Source organism: Phocoena sinus, chromosome 15, assembly GCF_008692025.1.
Source record: "Phocoena sinus isolate mPhoSin1 chromosome 15, mPhoSin1.pri, whole genome shotgun sequence".
Lineage (NCBI taxonomy): Eukaryota > Metazoa > Chordata > Mammalia > Artiodactyla > Phocoenidae > Phocoena > Phocoena sinus.
This window is the reverse complement of record NC_045777.1, coordinates 83919337-83939422: the sequence shown is the minus strand read 5'-3', so window position 1 is coordinate 83939422 and position 20086 is coordinate 83919337. Positions and strand designations below refer to the sequence as shown.

The following is a 20086-nucleotide window of genomic DNA, read 5'->3' as shown; positions in this document are numbered from 1 at the left end:
TGTGGGATCTTAGCTCCCGGACCAGGGTTCCCGGGCTTCGAACCCGCGTGCCCTGCATTAGAAGGCAGATTCGGTAAAACTTGAACCTCAGGGAAGTCCTTCTCCTGCCTTCAAATTAAGACGTGTTGCTGAACTTCAAAGAAGAACCTGTCCTTTTCTGTTAGATTAGAAACCTGAGTTTTCTTCTTAAATGTTGCGTTTCCCGGTTGTGGTAGATGTGTTAGTGTTGACAAAAATGGCTGAGAGACTTGAAGAGGAAAATGATTTTACAAATCTTGAAGATGGGTGCCAGTTATCTGATAAAATTGCTATGTTAAGAGACCAAATATAAACAGGAGAAAACACAGGTAAGTACCTAGGAAGTGCCGGATGGGAAAGGCTTCTTCAAGTACAGTGTCAAAGCAGATGAAAAGTATGAAGTGAAAGTGACAGATGTGAACACAACATATATTTTTAAGTGTCTGTATAAGAGAATGTGAGAGTAAAAAGTTAAAAAGATAAAGAACAGGGATTGACAGATACACACTTGTATATGTAAAATAGATAAACAGTGATGACCTAGTGTATAGCACAGGGAACTATGTTCAGTACCTTGTAATAACCCATAATGGAAAAGAGGCTGAAAAAGAACACATATATTCTCACATAAATACATGTAACCGAATTAGTTTGCTGTACACCTGAAACATTGCAAACCAAATATACTTCAGTAAAAATAGAGAACTGACAAAATAGGGGAAATATCTGTAGTTAATAGAGATGCAGATCCACAAGGAGAAAGCTTTGTACCGTAAGGATCCGTATATATGAGGACATCCTAAGGAAACGAAAGTAAAAGGTGGCCGTTGTTGCTTCTGGTCAAGGTGAAGTCGCAGGGTCCAGGTTTACTCTCCGAACTTAAAACAGCTTTAAAAAGGGGGAAATGTATGAAATGACGGTTTTTCGCCTTTTGGAGAGGGGTGAGTCGTGAGGGACATCAGCTCACTGCTGGACATCCTATTCATTGGGATGACTCCGTACTTTTATTCCCTTTTTTAGAGCATTTCCTCAAGACAACTGGTGATAGAAGTACTACCAGAGACTGTCCAGGGCAGAGTACAGGGCAGGGGGCTGGGGAGCCCAGCATGTCCCTGGGCTGAAGGGATAGAGTGAGGTGTTGAGGTGGGCACAGCAGCTGGGGTTCACAGGCCACCGCAGTGTTCTGCTGAGACCCGGTCGGTGCACGTGGGTGATGTGAGAACTGGAGGCCTGGTGGCGGGCTGATGGGCGCACTGCCCACCCACGGTGCTTGCAAGCAAGGTATTCCGTGTAGCTGACGTCTTTACGTGGTGAAAATGGAAAAGGCGAGAAATGCGCCCTGGAGGTTTGCCAGGCTCAGGCTCAGAGCAGGCGTGGTCGCTGTCATTCCCACACTGGCAGCATTTCATCGGTGAGAATTCAGGCAGAGGCCACAGTCAACAGCAGCAAGAACCGGAAGAGACCATTCCTGGCTCTAAGCAGCCACTTCCAAGCGCAATTTTGGAGAAGCACGCATTTTGTGCAGGATTAATTTAATGTGGCAGTTCAGCTGGGGAAATCAGGAATGGGTTATGTGCTTATTCATTTGGCCAAATCATCACTTCTTATTTCCGTTTTTAGAGGATTTCCTCAAGATGCTTGTAATATAAATAGTTCCTCTGTCCCTTTCATAAATATCTAAATCTTTTTAAAAGCTAAATCAGTCTCTTGCCAGCATTACAACCGAGGAATGTCTTTGTTAAGGACCTGAGAGCTATCTTCTTTATCTCTCTGTCACCGGGGGAGTTTAGGCTAGGTGTTAAGCACTTTGCTCTGAGCTGTAAGGACCTGCTTGTCCTAGAGGTAGGAGCAGTTGTCTTTTTCCTTTGGATAAAGGGTATTAACTAGCATGGACAGCCACCGAGATTACCATGTGAATTTAGGATATACTCTGAAAGAAGGTATGCCATTTTTATGGTGTTGTCAAGTCTTTTCACGGGAGACAAGTTCCCGTTTATCTTGAGAACATGTATGCAACAGATATTATCTGCTGAGGTTTAAAAAAAAAAGTGAGGTTGATTTCATTTGCACAAACATTAGTGCTTCGCCTGTGGTGCACAACACAGTGTGGTTTAATGGTTATTCAACAGTAAAACCGTTTTCTTTACGTCTACATTTGTGGAGAGGATTTTCTCGGTTGGGGGGAGATTTTTTTTTATTTTGTTTGTTAATTACGTAATTAATTAATGGGACTGCACTGCGCAGCATGCGGGATCTTAGTTCCCCAACCAGGAATCAAACGCGTACCCCCTGCAGTGGAACCTAGGAGTCTGAACCACCGTACCGCCAGGGAAGTCCCTGGAGATTTTATTTTTAACTTTTCCCCTAGCAGCTTTTAAGGAACAGTTGGCAAAGAACAGTTATATTATTTCACCCCCAAAATAGTGATAAATCATTACCCTTATGATCCCATTTTTGAAAAATGATATTTTTACCTTACATAAACAGTATCCTCTTTAAGAGGTAAGATCCCTGGTATCTGATTTTCGTACAGTTTTTATCGCGTTGGTTGCGTAAACAGCTACAATTTCTATTTTCTTTTCTTTCCGTGGGTAATATTAGTTTGTATCATGGCTGGGCATTTATTGTATCCTAGGATTTGAAGGAAAGTTGTAGCGTTTCAGTTAAGCGAACGTGATACACTCCTTCCCCTCTCCTGGCGGTGGGGGAATCTCAGATGTAACCCGAAATGTCTCAGGGCAGGGAAAGGACCAGGGACCCTGGAGGCCATCACACAGCCCCCGCTTGAGGCCACAGCTTTCCTTGATCCCTAAGAGGAGTGAAGACAAATGGGCAATTGAGTCCCTGGTCCAGACGGCCCACCGTCGCAGCCCAGCAGCTCCTCACTGCCAGAAGACATGAAGACATTTAAGTTGCTCACTAAGTGGACGGCGCGGAGACTTCTGGGAAATAGAGTCTTGGTACTTGTTTCCCTCTCCGGTCGGGCTGCAGGCGGACTTCCGGCGTTCTCCTGCGCAGGTGCGCCTCACGGTTTCTGAGGGTTGGCGCACGCGCGCCGTCGCCGCGCCGCCCTTGCTTCCTGTGCGTTCGCAGGTCGGCCATGGTCGTCGTTCCGTCGTTTTGCCCTGTTGCCGAACATTTCGGGGCTTGCGGGGCTGGACGCCGTCCGTCCCGGCCGGCAGCAAGCGCGAGCCGGGTGTGCGGGCGAGGGTTCGCGCAGGCCGGGCGGAGGCTGGAAGTGGGACCCCCGAGCTCGAGCTGCGGAGCCCGCGGCCTGGGCCGGAGTGGCCAAACGGCCGGCGGCGGTGCAGTGCCCGACCGTCTGCAGCGCGCGGCATAGCGTGGTCCCGGGAGAGAGGTGGGCCTGAAGGGAGCTTGTGCCGTAGGCCCAGAGCCGACTCCTCGGGCCCAGTGGCCTCGGGAAGCGGAGAGGAGGGACCCCGAGAGAGGAGCTCGGCGGAGGAGCAGCTCCCGGACCGGAGCCTCGGGAGCCCGGGGAGGGTCAGGGAGTCTCGACGGGGTTGGTGCTTCTGCGTGCCTGCAGGCGGTTGTGGACTCTGCGGCCCTTGCAGATTGGGGCTTGGGGTCCCGCGGTAGTGCGATCGGGACGGTTTGACCGCTTCTCGGAGGTGGAGGGGCCGGGCTGGAGGGCAGGGCCGGCTACTCCGGATGGGGCTCCCCTGGGACTTGTGACCTCCGGATGTTCTGGGGGAGCAGGGGCCACAGACTCGCCCGGGACGTGCCACGTCCTCCCCTCCGTCCAACCCCGATACTCCACGTCCTCTTGTCGCCGTGTCGGCATCTCGCACGTGTCTCTCAAGGCGCGTCACCACCTTGGTTGTCTAATCTAAGCGTCCGCTGCCCCCCTCGGTTGTTCCCTGTGGATTCGCACAGTGTAATCGGTGCAGGATGAGTCTGCAAGGCTTCTGTCCTGCTGCCTCGGTTGAGGAAGGAAGAGATTGGGCCTGAGAAGGGAGATGACTTGTCCTAGATCCTCACCGGGTATGCACGTGCGGTCGCTACCAGGAATCTAAACTACTGGGGCAGGTGTTCTGTCCACTTAAAGTCAGTTTTAATAAAAGTGCTTTTTGAGTGTCGCACTTAAGTTTGTAAAGTTTGTACAAATAATTGAAAGACTGAAACGTACCTGAGTGTGTCCTTTTATTCTGGGTATCCTGTGGATTTCCTGATCTAAGTTGTTAATAGACTTAGAAGAGTTAAACTATATGCGTTTTTTAATTTCATATTTAATGACGGAGGTTTATTTTAGTAGGACTCAGTGTACACTCGCTGCTGAAAAAAAAGTATCCCCTCAGGTACCGCAGCCACGTGGGAGTTACAGACCTGAGGGTAGTTGCTCCCTCCTCATTCTAACAGGCCCTTCTGAAGATGAAATGGTGGGTCTCCCACAGGTGTGTCTTGTCGAGCTCGGGCGGGTGCTTGTGCAACCCCGAGCCGCTTCAGTCGTAGCTTCACTCCTGCATTTTCCTTCTGCAGGTCCGCCTCCACTGTCACAGTCCTGCACGGTGTTCCAAGAGCAGCGGAAAATGAATCAGCCCCTGGTGAGTTTTGCTGTTTACTTATTTACCTGCTGCTGTTCTTTTGTGATAACAGCTTGGGAGGCGAATAGTTCAAAATGTGAAATGGGAAAGTAGGAGTAGGGAAAAGATGTGGTTCGACAAAGCGTAGAGGAGCAGGTCAGTACCACGTGTTTCTGGCAAGTTCTACGTGTAGATCCCACGATCCTCTTAGAGCCCCAGTACAAGCCTCGTGTTCTTGACATTTGTGGCAAAACGCCATCCCTCGCTTGACTTACATTGTCCTGCCGAGGCACTTTTGTTCTCGGGCGTTAAAGGTTTCCTTGAGGGTCCCGCTGTAGGCCGCTAGCCTTCCTGAGCGACAGCCCCTAACGTGTTGACTTCGGTGCCTTCCTTGTGCTTCCCGTAAGCCGAGAGCGTGTCTTCCAGGGAGCACTCAGGGCATATAACTTTTCCGTTCAGTAGAACACCGTTGTCACCTAGGTACATTGTTTTCAGTGCTCAATCCAGGGATGCAATGAGGAGCATCTGGAAGCACAGCCTTGTCACCCTTCCAGTAAATTTCCCTCTTTGTCACTTACAATCTAACAGGGTCGCGTTACACACCATGTAGTGATGTCTGTGGCAAAGATTCCGTGTTTCCCACCTGAATTGTATCGTGAAGCTTGCGGTCTTGGTTCTGCCCCTCCTCGGAACCTGATCCGGTTGAGGTGACCTGGCATCCAGCATACAAGCCAGTGGAGATTTGCCAGTCGTCACCTCAGACCACTGTCGCCTTCCCATCTGCAGAGTCTGCCATGTTGGTTCCTGTGACAGATCTCTCCTTGCTCTCTTCCTGACTGATTCTTTCTTCCCCCCTCTCAATGTGTTGTCTTTTCACTCTTCGTTCATGCCTCTTCAACCTGTCTGATCTCACCTTGTGGTGCTTTTCACTTCCAGCTCTGTCAGTTCTCCCAGCTGGACCAGATAGATGCCTCTGTGCAGCCACTTGCCAGCATCTCTATGGAGTTTGTCCAAAGAGCACCTCAAATTGCTAGATCCAGTAGATCCAAGAATGATTATTTACAGCTCCCCCGCCCCTTGCCTTCTCCTTTTGTCCCTGGCGGCTCATCGTTGCATCGTCTAGCCTGTCATCCTACCCAGAAAAATGGGTTCATTCTGAAGTCCTTCTCCATCCTCTGTTACCACGTTGTAGTATTAGGCTTGTTAATGTCGTAGTCTAAATGGTTTTTATTCGTTCCCCTTCGTCCCGTACTTGCTACCGTTAAAATACCTTATCTTTTCATTTCTCTAGTTACGGAAACTTTTTTTCTGTGCTGCTGCCTCTTTCCTCCAGAAGCTCAAGTGTATTGTGCACGCTGAGCATTTCTCCTAAAATATTAATCACAGCATTTTGTGTGCATATGGGAAGCACTTTACAGGTTCCCTGGGTGACTGGAGAAACGAGGTAGCCGTTCTATGGAGCCATTAACCATGGAGCCCAGCACTGGGGGGAGGTCGCACCTCGCTGATGATGCGTGTGGATGGATCTGTGGGGTAAAATCCTGATCGGAGACGCTTAGGGGAGAGGAGTGGGAGAACTGGGTTTGTTGTGTTTCTAACTGTTTCAGGACGTTTTGCTGTGATGGGGAAAAGAGAAATTGGACAGTAGCTGGAGTAGGAGCTGAGGTCCGGGGAGGATGTTGTGTTGTGTTTTGATGGGAGAAATAAGAGTGGGAATGATCCAGTAGATGCGTGAGGGGGAGGGGAGAGCTGCTGCCCGGGGTGCTGGAGTGGGGAGGGGATGGCAGAGCCGGGTTGCAGGTGGGGAAGCCCTCCGATGGCTTCTCTGTTCTCAGGGAAGCAGCTCCTCAGCTGAGGGTGAGGGTGAAGTTGGGGGTTTGAGGAGAGAGCAGAGCTCTGGGGCCCAGCTCCATTGTTACCATCAGCACACACAGTTCAGCCAGCTGGGAAGACTGTACTTGCCTTGTCTGCCTGAAAAGCCATCTCCTCTCTTAAATGTGGGAGTAATTAGTCTTTGGGGAGCCTATGTAATTACACGGGTGCCTCTCAGCTCAAAGCGAATTGAGCGCCAGTTCTGGCCACGGACACTTTCTGCCCTGCTGGTGGAAGGGTCCCCAGACGACATGCCCTGCTTCCCTGGCTCTTGGCTTCGGGGACCCTTCACGCCATCTTGTGTCGTGTCTTTTATCTTAGACATAAACTTCAGATGTCTTCAGGTTCTGCATGTGATCTTAAGCAATTCTCTGCTTCCAGGAGCTTCTGTTCTCCTCGGGAAAGGCACTTCACAGACGTAATTACAGGAGAGGACGGGAATCCTGCCCGTCGATACGTCGGGAACTCCAGAGTGCTGACACAGCAGAGCCTGCTTTTATTTATTTATCTGTGTGTTTTAATTTTGGTTTCTTTACTTATTAATTTCTTCATTTTTGGCTGCATTGGGTCTCTGTTGCTGCGCGCAGGCGTTTGCCTCTAGTTGCGGTGAGCAGGGGCTACTCTTCGTGGCGGTGCGCGGGCTTCTCATTGCGGTGGCTTCTCTTATTGCAGACCACGGCTTCTAGGCATGCGGGCTTCAGTAGTTGCGGGCCGTGGGCTCAGTACTTGTAGTGTGCGGGCTGTAGAGCGCAGACTGAGTAGTTGTGGCTCACGGGCTTAGTTGCTCCGCAGCATGTGGGATCTTCCCGGACCAGGGTTCGAACCCGTGTACCCACCATTGGCAGGCGGATTCTCAACCACTGCGCCACCGGGGAAGCCCGAGAGCCTGGTTATAAATGCATCGTCAGAACACGTGGCTCAGTGACTCGGGGAAGGGTGACGGCCCTCAAGTGACCGGGACTTGGGTAGCTGCAGAGGTTGTCGAGGCTCTCAGAGCAGCGTGAGGTGGACTGGATGAGGCTCCTGAGGTGCTGGTAAGGAGCTCCTTCCTTAGGACGTGGGCCTCCCGTCAGGAACAGCGGGACGTGGATGCAGGCAGACCCTGAGGTTGACTGAAGAGCCTCCCCTCTGTGTTGGTTTTGGTTTCATCCTGTGGAGAAACTGAAACCTTGTAATCGGGACAGTGAGTCATCTGATCTAAAGATGTCATGTGTAGAGACCGTGGACGGCATGAAACATGGGGTGGGGTGCGGTGGGTCAAGTCAGGGGGACTCTGGGCTCCAGCGCGATGCCCGACAGGAAGGGGCTGGGCCGCGGCGTGTTCCCGCTGGCCCTAGGCCCCGGTAAGCAGTATGGACGTTCCCTTGGGGTTTTTCTGAATCGTGAATGAGGTTGAGAGTATTTTCACATGCTTAGAAGCTGTTTCTTCTTTCTAATGGATAGACAGTTTTTAGAGCAGTTTTAGGGTTACAGGAGGATCGAGCAGACAGCAGTTTCCTCTACCCGTCCCTCTGGGTTCCCTCCCTTGATAACATCTCAGGCTTGTGTGGCGCGTCATCTCAGTGATGGATCAGCATTGACACCTGATCTCCCGTGGAGTCTGTAGTTTATATTAAGGCTCACTCTCTGTGTCCTGCTGCTCAGGTTTGGACAAGTGTGATGACCTGCAGCCACCACTGCAGTGCCACCCAGAAGCATTTCACTGCCCGAAACATCCGTGCCGGTCACCTGTTCATCCCCGCAAGTGTCCCCAAGCCCCGGACAGCTGCTGATCTTGTTACTGTCTGTGTATGTTTGCCCTTTCCAGAATGTCACGTAGTTGGAATCCTCCTGTGTATTTTTGCCCTTTCCAGAATGTCACGTAGTTGGAATCCTTTTGTCTGTGGTCTTTTCAGACTGGTGTATTTCTGTTTTTATGTGAAGGGCCTGTTCATGTCCATTGCCGGTCTTCCTAACCCCAATACTGTCTTGTTTTGTTTTGTTCTGTTTTGTTTTCCTTGTCTTACTGGCTTTCAGAGTGGTGTTAAATGTTTCTAAATGTTTCCAGTTGGGGTCATGTTAGTAAACACTGTTTTCCAAGGTTTATTGTCTTTTTCCTGTATTTTTCAGCATTGCTATATAATTCATTACTTTTTTTTTACTTTGAGAGGTTGAATACTATGCGTTTCAAAAGTTTCTCTAAATCAGCACGTTTGCGTGGGTAAGATTCCTAGTTGAAGAGCACCCTCCTTGGTCGGTACCGAGGTTCAGCTTCTTTGCGGGCTCAGGCGCGTGCGGGGGTAGGAATGCTTCGGTCTCGTGGTTCCCTTTCTGCTGGGTCTCAGTTCCCCTTTCTGGTTCTGGGCAGTGCATCAGCCACTCTCCTGGGACAGGCCAGGCAGGTGGGGTCCTCACTTCCTGGTTCTGGAGTCTGTGTGTGTCTGGGAACACCTTTCTTTTTCCCCGACGAGCAGAGGACCCTTTTGGTTGTGGAGCGGCGTCCTAGGACTGCGGCCCCTGGGCCCCCGCTGTTGTGTGTCATTTGGGCCCCAGCCATGCATGGGAGATCTCTGACACAGGGACGCAGCTGATAAAGCCCTCTTGGGGTTTTGTCATTTACAGTCCTCTGAGGAATACTCCTTTTCTCTAATGGAATTCCAGTGCTTAAGCTTTCTAGCCACTCATGAAAAGAATCTCAGAAAGGAAAGGAGACCCGTCCTCTCTGCCACCAAGCAGGGGAGTGAGCCGACGCTGTTAACGTAACGCTGAGAAAGTGGCTTGTGGGCAGTGTGTGACCAGTTCTGAGTTGTGTGATTACAAGGCTGTCTGTGGAATCTTACTGTACCAAGTGGTCCTTTAAGACACATACATCGTGGTTTGTTCCCTTGTGTTTTGAAAGTAACCTAAAACCCCTCAATATTTGCAGTTCTTAATTTGTTATCCAGGTTTCCTGACATCCATTTTTTAAGTTTAAAGTGCAATTTTCTCATCTTCCCTTTACATAAAAGTGAACGTGGGCAAGCCACTTAACCCATCAGCAAATAGAAAATCATCTGGAACATTCACATGAATGCTGTTTTCAAGCAGCAACAGTGCATATATTTTTATGCCCGTTACCAGTGAAAACTATAATGTTTTCTTATCGTGCAGTGTTTTTCTCATCCGGCGAAATTACAAGCACTTAGAAAAGCCCCACAAATCACACATTTAGTGAAATTACAAATGCAGAACCGGAAAGGAGAAGAAGGTGTGCGTGATTCTACTTATGCTTTAAAATTAGAGTAGTTCATGGTCTGATCCCTCAGTCTCTTGCATTTGGTAATAACTTTCAGTGTGTGAACGTGTGGGCCCCAGTCTTCATCCGGGCAGCCACAGGTGTGACCAGTGACGCCTGAATGGAATATGGGCAGAGCTTCTGGAAGACTTGCTGTCGATTTCTGAGACAGGCTTCTCGAGGCTGAGCCGAGGCAGTTCTGCACAGACGCTCGTCTGCCTTGGGCGGCCACCAGCTCTTCCTCCCGCCCCGCTCACCCCCCCCTGCCCCCCGGTGTCCTGTCAGCAGGTGGGCACCGTCAGCCTTCCCAGGCCAGCAAAGCCTGGGTCCCGGACGTCTCTGCATCTGGAGCTGGGGGTCAGGTGACCTGGCATCTCAGGGGACCTTGGTAACAGGACCCATCCTGCCTCTTCGATTGTTACACATAAAGAACTTTGATTTTCTGTCAATGTCAGGAGTTTGTTGCCATCTTAAATGGCCTCTGAGCTTGGTGTGGTCTTTTCCTTAACCTCTTCCACACCATTCCTCCCTCCACGTTCTTTTGAAATCACCTGAACATTTTTATTTTTAACATGCTAGTCCTGTGTTGTATTCCTTTCTTGGCAATTGCATAAACTTAACAGCCACATTACATTTAGTTATTTAAATTTACTTCTCTGTTTTCCGCTTCATGTTTGTTCTCCTTTCACGAGTAATGGGATACACTTTATCAACAGTAATAGTAGGTATCATTGAGAAGCATTTTATGTCCAAAGGACTATGTTAAAAGTGCTTTCCATGGATGAACCCGTTTGATACTGATCTGTATCATTATGTGATAGGTACCATTATTATCTTTATTTCAGAGGTGATGGTACAGAAGGAAACAGTTTGTAATGACTGGTGTGAGTGTTCGAGAATTTATTCAAAAGATCCATGCTGAAACATCTGGGTCTGGCAACTTCTAGTTCTTTTGTGAGCGCTCTGTCCCTTGTCAGGAGTGTGCTCCTCCCCTGGAAGGTGTTCATGGGAAGAAGGGATTCCAAGTCCCCAGCTGGGAATTAGGGGCAGCTGACCCAGCTCTCCCCAACAGCTCGTTTGGCAGGTCAGGGTCAGACCACTGCAGGCTTATCTTCATAGTAAAATACGGAACTAGGATGTGTTGCCTGGCTTGCTTGTTACTTTGGGAAGTGTGGCCAATACTGCAGCTCAGCTCCTTCTGTGAGCAGTAGGAGAAGCTTAGGACAGGAATGGGACACATGTGTCCGGAGTTTAGGAGAGAAGCCTGGGCTGGCGATATAAATTTGGGAAATGTTGACATCTGGATGGTAATTAAAGCCATGAGGCCAGATGGGATCACCATCAAAGCAAAGTGTAAAAGAAAATAACTGAGTCCCAGGTCCCTCTAACTTGAGGATGACTCAGGGGAGAGGAGGAGCCAGCAAACGAGACTGAGAAGGAGTGGCCGGGGAGGTAAGAGGAGGACCACGCTGTTAACAGTCTGGAAGCCAAGCGAAGGGGCACAGTGCATCCCGGGTTGGCACGCATGTCCTCAGGCCTGTGCTCCTCGGGGGCAGGGGCTTTGTCTGCTGTTGTAGGTCCCCAACAGCCAGCATTGTTCCTGGCTCACAGTGTAAGACAATATTTTCTTTCTTTGCTGTACACTGAACGAACTCATAGCAGTGTATTGTATTTATTTTCCTCCCACGAGATCCATAACGTAAAAGAGGTATACAGTGTTAACTTTCTTGGTGAGCTGGGTGAGCTCTTGTCCCTCTAAGTCTTCTCCACGTCACCCAGTTCCCATCACGGTGCCATTACAGGGGCCAGTGTCATTCAAGGACGTGGCTGTGGACTTCACCCAGGATGAGTGGCAGCAGTTGGACCCTGAGCAGAAGACAACCTACAGGGATGTGATGCTGGAGAACTACAGCCACCTCGTTTCTGTAGGTGAGGAGAGCCTGCTTTCTGAATTGCTGAGATAAACAGGATTTCCCTCTAACTTACTGACTTTAACTTTGAATTTAATGGGACAAATGTGAGTAATCTGGGGCACCAGGCAGGAGGGCATTTGGTCTTTGCCTCCAAGTAGGTTCTAATTTTGGTACAGCACAGATGGCCACTTCTGTTGTGTAGCTCGAAAGGCAGCCCTTTGCTTAGACGACAGATCTGGAAGCCCAGCAGCCAGGCTCAAGTTCTCTCTCATTTCTGTTAACAGGGTGTCACATTATCAAACCGGAAGTTATCACCAAGTTGGAGAAAGGAGAAGAGCCATGGATAGTGGGAGGAGAATTCCTACTTCAGAGTTACCCAGGTGTGTGAGTGAGGCAGTGAGGAGGTCGGTAACTCAGAAGTGTTTTTCCCTGGAATTTTTTAATGGTGCCAAGCCTTAGAAGTGACTAAGGAGAGTTGCTCGTGTGCTTTTAGCTACACGGATCTCACTCCCAAACTTTCTCCTTCCCCACAAAAGCTTATGTTGGTAGAGCTCCTCCACGCTTGCTTCTACCCAGAACTAAACCCACTCACTTCCTTCTTCCTCTTAAACCTCAGATCCTCTTGTTCTTACAGCATATTCAGTAACCTCTTATCATAGATTCTTTTTGCTTTCAGGCATTCATAGTCTGTTACTAGAGAATAACTCGTGACTCTCCATATTCTTTTTACTTTCCTTTTTTCTTCTTTCCCATGAAATGCCTCAGACTTGTTTCTGTCTGCAGTTTCACTTCTCACTTCTGTTTCCTTGAGGTCAGAGGTCAAACCCCCGTGTTGTGCATAAACCAGTAAACTCAGTTCACCTTTGCTGTCATGAGCACGGGTGCTGGTCATTCCTGAGACGAGTGCTGCTGGAGTTTGGTATCTCCCTCTTCCTCCAAATGCCCATTTTCATCTTGTCTCCTATTTACTGTTCTGTGGCCAGGGCCTTGAATGCTGTCATGTCGGAGTAGGTGCGGAGTGAGTAGGAGGTATAGAAATGAGTCGTGGATCGTTTATCCTTCCACCCCCTCCAGAAATGTCTCTGAAGGATCTGCTTCGCACTTCAGTGGTTTGTTCCCCGACTTCTTCAAAGGGCTCCTCTTGTCTGAAGTCTTGAGGGTTTTTGTCTGTTTAATGCTGCATTGTCCACCCTGTCCTCTGGTTCAGTGTTTCCTGTGGGAGCAGTAGGCGCTCCTTCATTCTGACTGGATTTGCAAGATGTGTTCATCCGCCTTTCTAACCCATCTTATCGCTAGTCTCATAGGGTAAGCCTACAGCAATTCCCTGTTGATTGCTAAAAAGAACTTAAAGTCCTCCTCATTACCCAATATCGGCCCTGTGTTACCTGGAAATTTTAATTTTCTATTGTTTTCCGAAACTCTGGATAAACTCCCTTTGGTCCACACTTCTAAATGTCTTATGTTTCATTGGGGTGTGGGTTATTTGTCCAGATTACACATTCTTTAAGTCTGAACTCAAATATTCAACCCCTCCTTGAAGTTTTTCCTTCCAGCTCTAATCATCACTCCAATCTCTTCTTTGACTTTGACTCCACCTCATCATGGTGATGCCTTAAAAAAAAAGCTAGGTCTGATCAAGGAATCTGTTATTTGATTATGTATTTTTTGCTTGAGCTTCTGCACACCACGCCCCCCATAATCCAATAAAGAAAAGGCCATCATCATAATATGTAATATATAGTACATGTTTATTTCTTTGATTATCTGAGGAGCCAGGTAGGTGAAAGAACCTTCTTGTCCATTCAATCAGAAATAATTTATAGACAGGTATTTATTTTTATTTTTATTTTTTTATTGAAGTATAGTCAGTTTATAGTGTTGTGTTAGTTTCAGGTGTACAGCAAAGTGATTCAGATATAGGCATTTATTTCTAAATATGCATTATGCATATTTAGAATATATGGGTGACATCCCATATATTCTGCTGGTAGTGGAAAGATGTCCATATGCTTAAAATTAAGAACAACTATGATTTCTATTGAGGGGTTCAAAAGAAATAGGAAATAGAGCCATACTAAGAGGTTTTGGTTAAGAAAAGAGAACAGAGATGCATGGGTAATTTAAAAGTCAGCATTGCACATGGAATGTTAATGTTCCAGTGCAAGGCTGAATCAAAAATGTATGGAGAGTAATTATTTTCAACTTTAAGGGGAAATGGAGCTAATTAACTTGAGAAAGGACTTGAATAGTATTTTTTTTTAAGCATGGACACCCCCTAAAAGATAGGGTTTGAGTGGATCAAGGCTGGAAGTCCAGCAAACTTAGTAAAACAGTAGGAGCAGAGACCTGTCGTTGAACGTAAGCTGGGGCATTGCTGGTACCAGACATCTCGGTGTAGGTGACAGTGCCTTAGCCTGTGATCTGTCTCTCCACTTGATGTGAAAGTGCCATGGTGTAAAGTGCTGATCCACCTCCTGAGACTGATTCCTCCTTGTCCTTGTCCAGTGGCTAAAGTCGTTGTCGCCCCATCAGTTTACCTGTTTGCAGTGAGTCCTTTCACATCTAAGAACTGGTCATTCACGCAGCATCCTTTGTCTTCTCATCATTGCTCCACGTTTGTATTTTACCTTCTATACCCAGTTTTGAACAAAATCTTAAAAGTAGCAAAGATCAAAGGTGCTTGTGTGTGTTTTTGCTGCATTGGGTCTTCATTGCTGTGCGTGGGCTTTCTCTAGTTGTGGCGAGCAGAGGCTACTCTTCGTTGCAGTGTGCAGGCTTCTCACTGCGGTGGCTTCTCTTGTTGCGGAGCACAGGTTCTAGGTGTGCGAGCTTCAGTAGTTGTGGCACACAGGCTCTAGAGCGCAGGCTTAGTAGTTGTGGCACATGGGCTTAGTTGCTCTGTGGCATGTGGGATCTTTGCAGACCAGGGCTCAAACTCGTGTCCCCTGCACTTGCAGGCAGATTCTTAACCACTGCGCCATCAGGGAAGCCCGGTGTTTGTGCTTTTGTCAGCTTTTCTCACCACTGGAGATTGTGGAGGTTGTGTGTGTGCATGTGGGTGCTTATTCCAAACCAAAAGAATAAGGGAAAATAGTACACTTGGAATTGTTTTCATCTGTCCATGAAGCTAGCACCTGTGCCACAAAGAAATGGCTTGTGTACAAGTCACATTTCATATTTTATATAGGAAGATGTATAAAAATTGGTTAATTTTGCCTCTTTTTAGAAGACGACTGGGAAGCCCATGATCTGATAGAGGGAGCCCAGGAAAATGAAGACAAACATTCAAGGCAAACTGAATCTGTCAACAACAAAACCCTGATTGAAGAGAGAGGTAATGTTTTTGGTAAGACTTCTAATGTGGAAACAAACCCTGATCCTTCAAGAAAAATATCCTGTAAATGTGACTCATGCGGAAAGAGTTTAAAATCTACTTCAGAATATATTAGTAGTGATGGAAGCTATGCAAGAATGAAGCCGGATGAATGTAGTGCATGTGGGAAATCACTTCTCCATGTTAAGCTTGAAAAAACTCATCCAGGAGATAAACCTTATGAATTTAATCAAAATAGGGAGGCTTATGCTCTAAATGAAGGAAGTATTTATCAGAACATTCGTATTTTAGAGAAACCCTTTGAATATATGGAATATCAGAAAGCCTTTCAAAAGGGTACAGTGTTTGTTAATCATATGGAGGAGAAGCCCTACAAGTGGAACGAATCTGAAATAGCTTTTCTCCAAATGTCAAACCTCAGTGTGCACCAGAGAGCTCATATGGAAGTGAAGCCCTATGAATGCAATGCATGTGGGAAATCCTTCTGTAAAAAGTCAAAATTTATTATACACCAGAGGACTCATACAGGAGAGAAACCTTATGAATGTAACCAATGTGGGAAATCCTTCTGCCAGAAGGGAACCCTCACTGTACATCAGCGAACACACACAGGTGAGAAGCCCTATGAATGTACTGAATGTGGGAAAACTTTCTACCAGAAGTTACACCTCATTCAACATCAGAGAACTCACTCAGGAGAGAAGCCCTATGAATGTAGTTATTGTGGAAAATCATTTTGCCAGAAGACACATCTCACACAACACCAGAGAACACATTCAGGAGAGAGACCCTATGTTTGTCATGACTGTGGAAAAACCTTCTCCCAGAAGTCAGCACTTAATGACCATCAGAAAATTCACACAGGCGTGAAACTCTATAAGTGCAACGAGTGTGGGAAATGTTTCTGCCGCAAGTCTACTCTGACTACACACCAGAGGACACACACAGGAGAGAAACCCTACGAGTGCAATGAATGTGGGAAATTCTTCTCTCGGTTGTCATATCTCACTGTACATTACAGAACTCATTCAGGAGAGAAGCCCTATGAATGTAACGAATGCGGGAAAACCTTCTACCTGAACTCAGCCCTCATGAGACATCAGAGAGTCCACACAGGGGAGAAGCCCTATGAATGTAATGAATGTGGAAAGTTATTCTCCCAGTTGTCATACCTCACTATACATCATAGAACTCACTCAGGAGTGAAACCCTATGAATGTAATGAATGTGGGAAGACCTTCTACCAGAATTCAGCCCTTTGTAGACATCGGAGAATACATAAAGGAGAGAAGCCCTATGAATGTTACATATGTGGGAAGTTCTTCTCTCAGATGTCATACCTCACTATACATCACAGAATTCATTCAGGAGAGAAGCCCTATGAATGTACTGAATGTGGGAAAACCTTCTGCCAGAATTCAGCTCTTAATAGACATCAGAGAACACACACAGGAGAGAAAGCCTATGAGTGTTATGAATGTGGGAAGTTCTTCTCTCAGATGTCATATCTCACTATCCATCATCGAATTCATTCAGGAGAGAAACCTTTTGAATGTAACGAATGTGGGAAAGCCTTCTCTCGGATGTCATACCTTACGGTACATTATAGAACTCATTCAGGAGAGAAGCCCTATGAATGTAACGAATGTGGGAAAAAATTCTACCACAAGTCAGCCTTCAATAGCCATCAGAGAATTCACAGGAGAGGGAATATGAACGTACTTGACATGGGAAGGCTTCTCTGAAGTCACACCTCATTTAATGTCACAGAACCCTCAATATTCCTACCATCCTAAGACAGTTCACACAGGTGAGTGTGGACAAGCCTTCGAGCATTATAGTCAGACTTGGAATCTGGAAGTTCACAGGATGGAAACCACAACTGTAACTAGGCCCCATGATGGGTTGACAAGAGTAAAAATTTATTGATAAATTTTACATAGTTTCACCATGGATTCAAACTGTTTCACGTATCAGGGAATTCAGACCAAGGGAAAATCTCTCTACTTAAGGAATGTGGAGAACATATTCTGTTGGAAATTATGAATACTGAAAGTTATTCTGATAAAATATAAAGCTTTTTGTAAAAAAGGAGCCGCAGAAGATGGCTGTTGTGAATAAACATGCTCCTTATGTAAATAGAAGCTGTAAAGTTGTCAGGTAGCTAATCAAGACAGCAACATGGCAACATTAAGCTCATGTATGAGTGGGTCCTGAGGATGTAGGACTAATGCTTTTGAGGGTGTTTTGGTCTGTTTGCTTTTTAAGATGCTGCATTACAGGAATTGTTTGTTCAGTTTGAATCATTTTTGAAAAGGCATCCTATCCTTATTAGAATAATTGCTAAGACATATGGTAAAGACCCATTTTATTAAGTAGCACCACTATGTTAGTATCTTAATATGCATTGTTACTGAACTAATATTTGAAAGATATGAAGTATGCTTCTTTTTGTAATCTTCCCTGGCATTTATAAATGCATTTTATCATTGGTAATGAACTAAGTCTTCCATAAGGGAGCCAGTGTTTTTAATAATGTTTTCAACTGTATCTGAATTAGCAAGAGATAGAAATCTATGCAAAAAATAGAAAATGGCATAGATAATTTACAGTTGTTAATGCCAGAAGTCTGTAGTGAGGAACATAGGACTCACTGCACTCAGTACAGTTTTTTAGATGAACCTAAAATAGTTTCATTTTAATCTAATTTTTTTCATCTACAGTTTTTTATTTAGATGCCTACCTAAGTGTAAGTGTGCAGAGCACACATAATGTGTAACCTAGGAATTAATTTTATCTGATACAATGGTATTTTTAAACACTGTGCTTTGCTCCTTCCTGAATGGATTAAGAGTGGGTTCATATGGCTTTGTAGCTGGCATTGTTGGGTGACCACCCTAGTCACTTGCTCCTTATTGTTGGCTGGCCAAGTTTGGGTATCCATTCCTCCTGACAGAACAGAAAAATCCTGATTAGTTTCAGCCAATAATGATAATCCCTTTCTCATGGCCAGCAACTGGTTTAGAGTGGTCCAAGGACCCATTCTAGACAAATAAAGGAAACATCTGACAGGTTATTTCTGGAAAAGTTTTCTTCAAAGCTTCAAGGAATCATGCTGGGTGAAATGGAACCTTGCTGAACTTTTCCTCCTCTGGATGTGATGCCTGGCTCTGTCTTTCAGCAATGAATTATGATATAATTTGTACACGGCAGAGCAGAAAGATTGGAAGAACCTGGGACCTGGGCAATGCTCTTGAGCCACTGAACCAGCCAGCCATGTAGCATTCCACCTCTGGACTGTTTCTTTTCTGAAAGACTAAATTTATTTTTAAGATGATTGATTTAGGTTGTTTTTAGGGATAACTAAAGATAGAGTTTGTAGGAGTTACACGATTGAGAAGTGGACTTTAGGCAAATCATTTATTTTGAGCTGTTGATTTCGAAATTATTTTCTGTAAATTTTGGTGTAAATAGTTTAAGCATTAGAAAACCTGAAACCATTAAATGTGTATGTTTTTCTAAATTGTTATGTTACTGATCTAAGAATCTCTGGAACCTGATATGATGTCAGGTATATCTTTCTTTTGGTAATGCATGACATAAATTTTGTTTAGGTTAATTTGTTATTCATGGATCGTTGCTACCATGTTGTTGACAATATATGGTGTCAGGTAAGGACCTACTTCTGTTGTCCAGTGATTAGCCTGATAGCCTGTATTATTTGAGTAATTCACCCCTTACCACGGAGATGAAATGCCATGTTTCTCATGTATTTCTATCACTCATGGCACCTGTTTTTTGTTGCTTATCACTTTTCCACCATATTTGTCTAGATGATCTTGAGTCTGCTACATAACAGGAATTAAAATTCTGGTAGAGTGTATAATAGTTTTGTGTAGCAGCTATATATAGTATATTTGTTGAAATATTTGCAGAGGTTTCCTATACTAGAGGGAAGTAGCTTAAATAAACACTATGCATTTTAAGTAAAATATTTGAGAAGTTTAAATGGTTTACCACATTCTTTTTCTCTTATGGAGTGCCTGACATGAAAGGGTCCTGTACATGTAAGTGGTCCTCAACTGCCTCTTCAGTAATGCAGTCGTGGGATTTCTTTATTGTTTCAGAGATGTCAGTGTTTTCATATTATTACATCTCTGAAGTTAGGATCGATAGCATGTTCTGATTCAAGTGGCATTGATTTTTTTTTCTTCCTTAGAGGTACTTAAAATAATGGGTTGTCTTAGATTTGACGGAATGCAGTATTTGAAAAGTTTTTAACTATTCCTGGCAAGGCCTAAGTTCATGAAAGAAGGCACCACAGGGGATGGTTCTGCTTCCCCACCCAGCAGCAAACCGAATGTGGAATTGGGCAGAGCCAGGAGTACTTGCTCTTTATACACAGTGACCTCATACTGTGGAGTGTGAGCAGATTTGGAACTCCCAGGGGGTTTCCAAGGGCTGAGCAGGACGTCAACCCCTCCTGGCACATAGAGGTGAGATTCCCCCCGTTTTTTTGGTCTGTTTTTTTCAGTTATGTTAGTGAAATGGTGGTTCATTTGATGCTTCTGTGGCCTCTCAAACAGGTCAAAATGAAGACCATTCCTAACACCAGGGCCCTCTTCTGAGGCAACACAGAGTCACCCTCTCTTTATTCCACCTCAGCGTGGCTGGCTGGGCTGTCCACTCTAGCACCCCAAAGAAAGTTGTATGGATAGATACTGGTAAGGATGTATTGGTATGTTTGTATACTGTGGAAGTATGTAAAATGATACAGGCATCTAGGAAACTAACCTGGAAATACCTTTTAAATTCAATAATACATGTGCTTTATCATGCAGTAGTACCCCAATCTGTTGATAGATCCCGGAGAAATTCTATACACAGGAGGATGTATATACAGGGAATTTCACCACAGCAGGACTTTTGAGATATCCTAGGTGACTGTCATTAGAAGAGGTGAGTGAGGGGGGCTTCCCTGGTGGCACAGTGGTTGAGAGTACGCCTACCGATGGAGGGGACACGGTTTTGTGCCCTGGTCTGGGAAGATCCCGCATGCCGCGGAGCGGCTGGGCCCGTGAGCCATGGCCGCTGAGCCTGCGTGTCCAGAGCCTGTGCTCCACAACGGGAGAGGCCACAACAGTGAAAGGCCCGC

General features: G+C 46.1%; 1 protein-coding gene across 14 annotated transcripts in view; it reads left to right on the top strand.

Moving 5' to 3' along the window:
• Positions 1-18940, top strand: part of ZNF12 (zinc finger protein 12) — a 47419-nt gene extending 28479 nt beyond the window's left edge. For 9 of the 14 annotated variants that reach the window (XM_032603931.1, XM_032603940.1, XM_032603937.1 and 6 more), the window contains 4 exons: positions 4516-4580; positions 11487-11613; positions 11882-11977; positions 14824-18940. In XM_032603931.1, coding sequence (XP_032459822.1) covers positions 4516-4580; positions 11487-11613; positions 11882-11977; positions 14824-16676 — 2141 coding nt within the window. In that variant the 3' untranslated portion in view covers positions 16677-18940. Of the gene's footprint in view, positions 1-3040; positions 4581-11486; positions 11614-11881; positions 11978-14823 lie in introns of those variants that run through there. The other 5 variants (XM_032603942.1, XM_032603943.1, XM_032603932.1 and 2 more) reach the window with 5 other exon arrangements.
• Positions 18941-20086: the final 1146 nt, after the last annotated feature.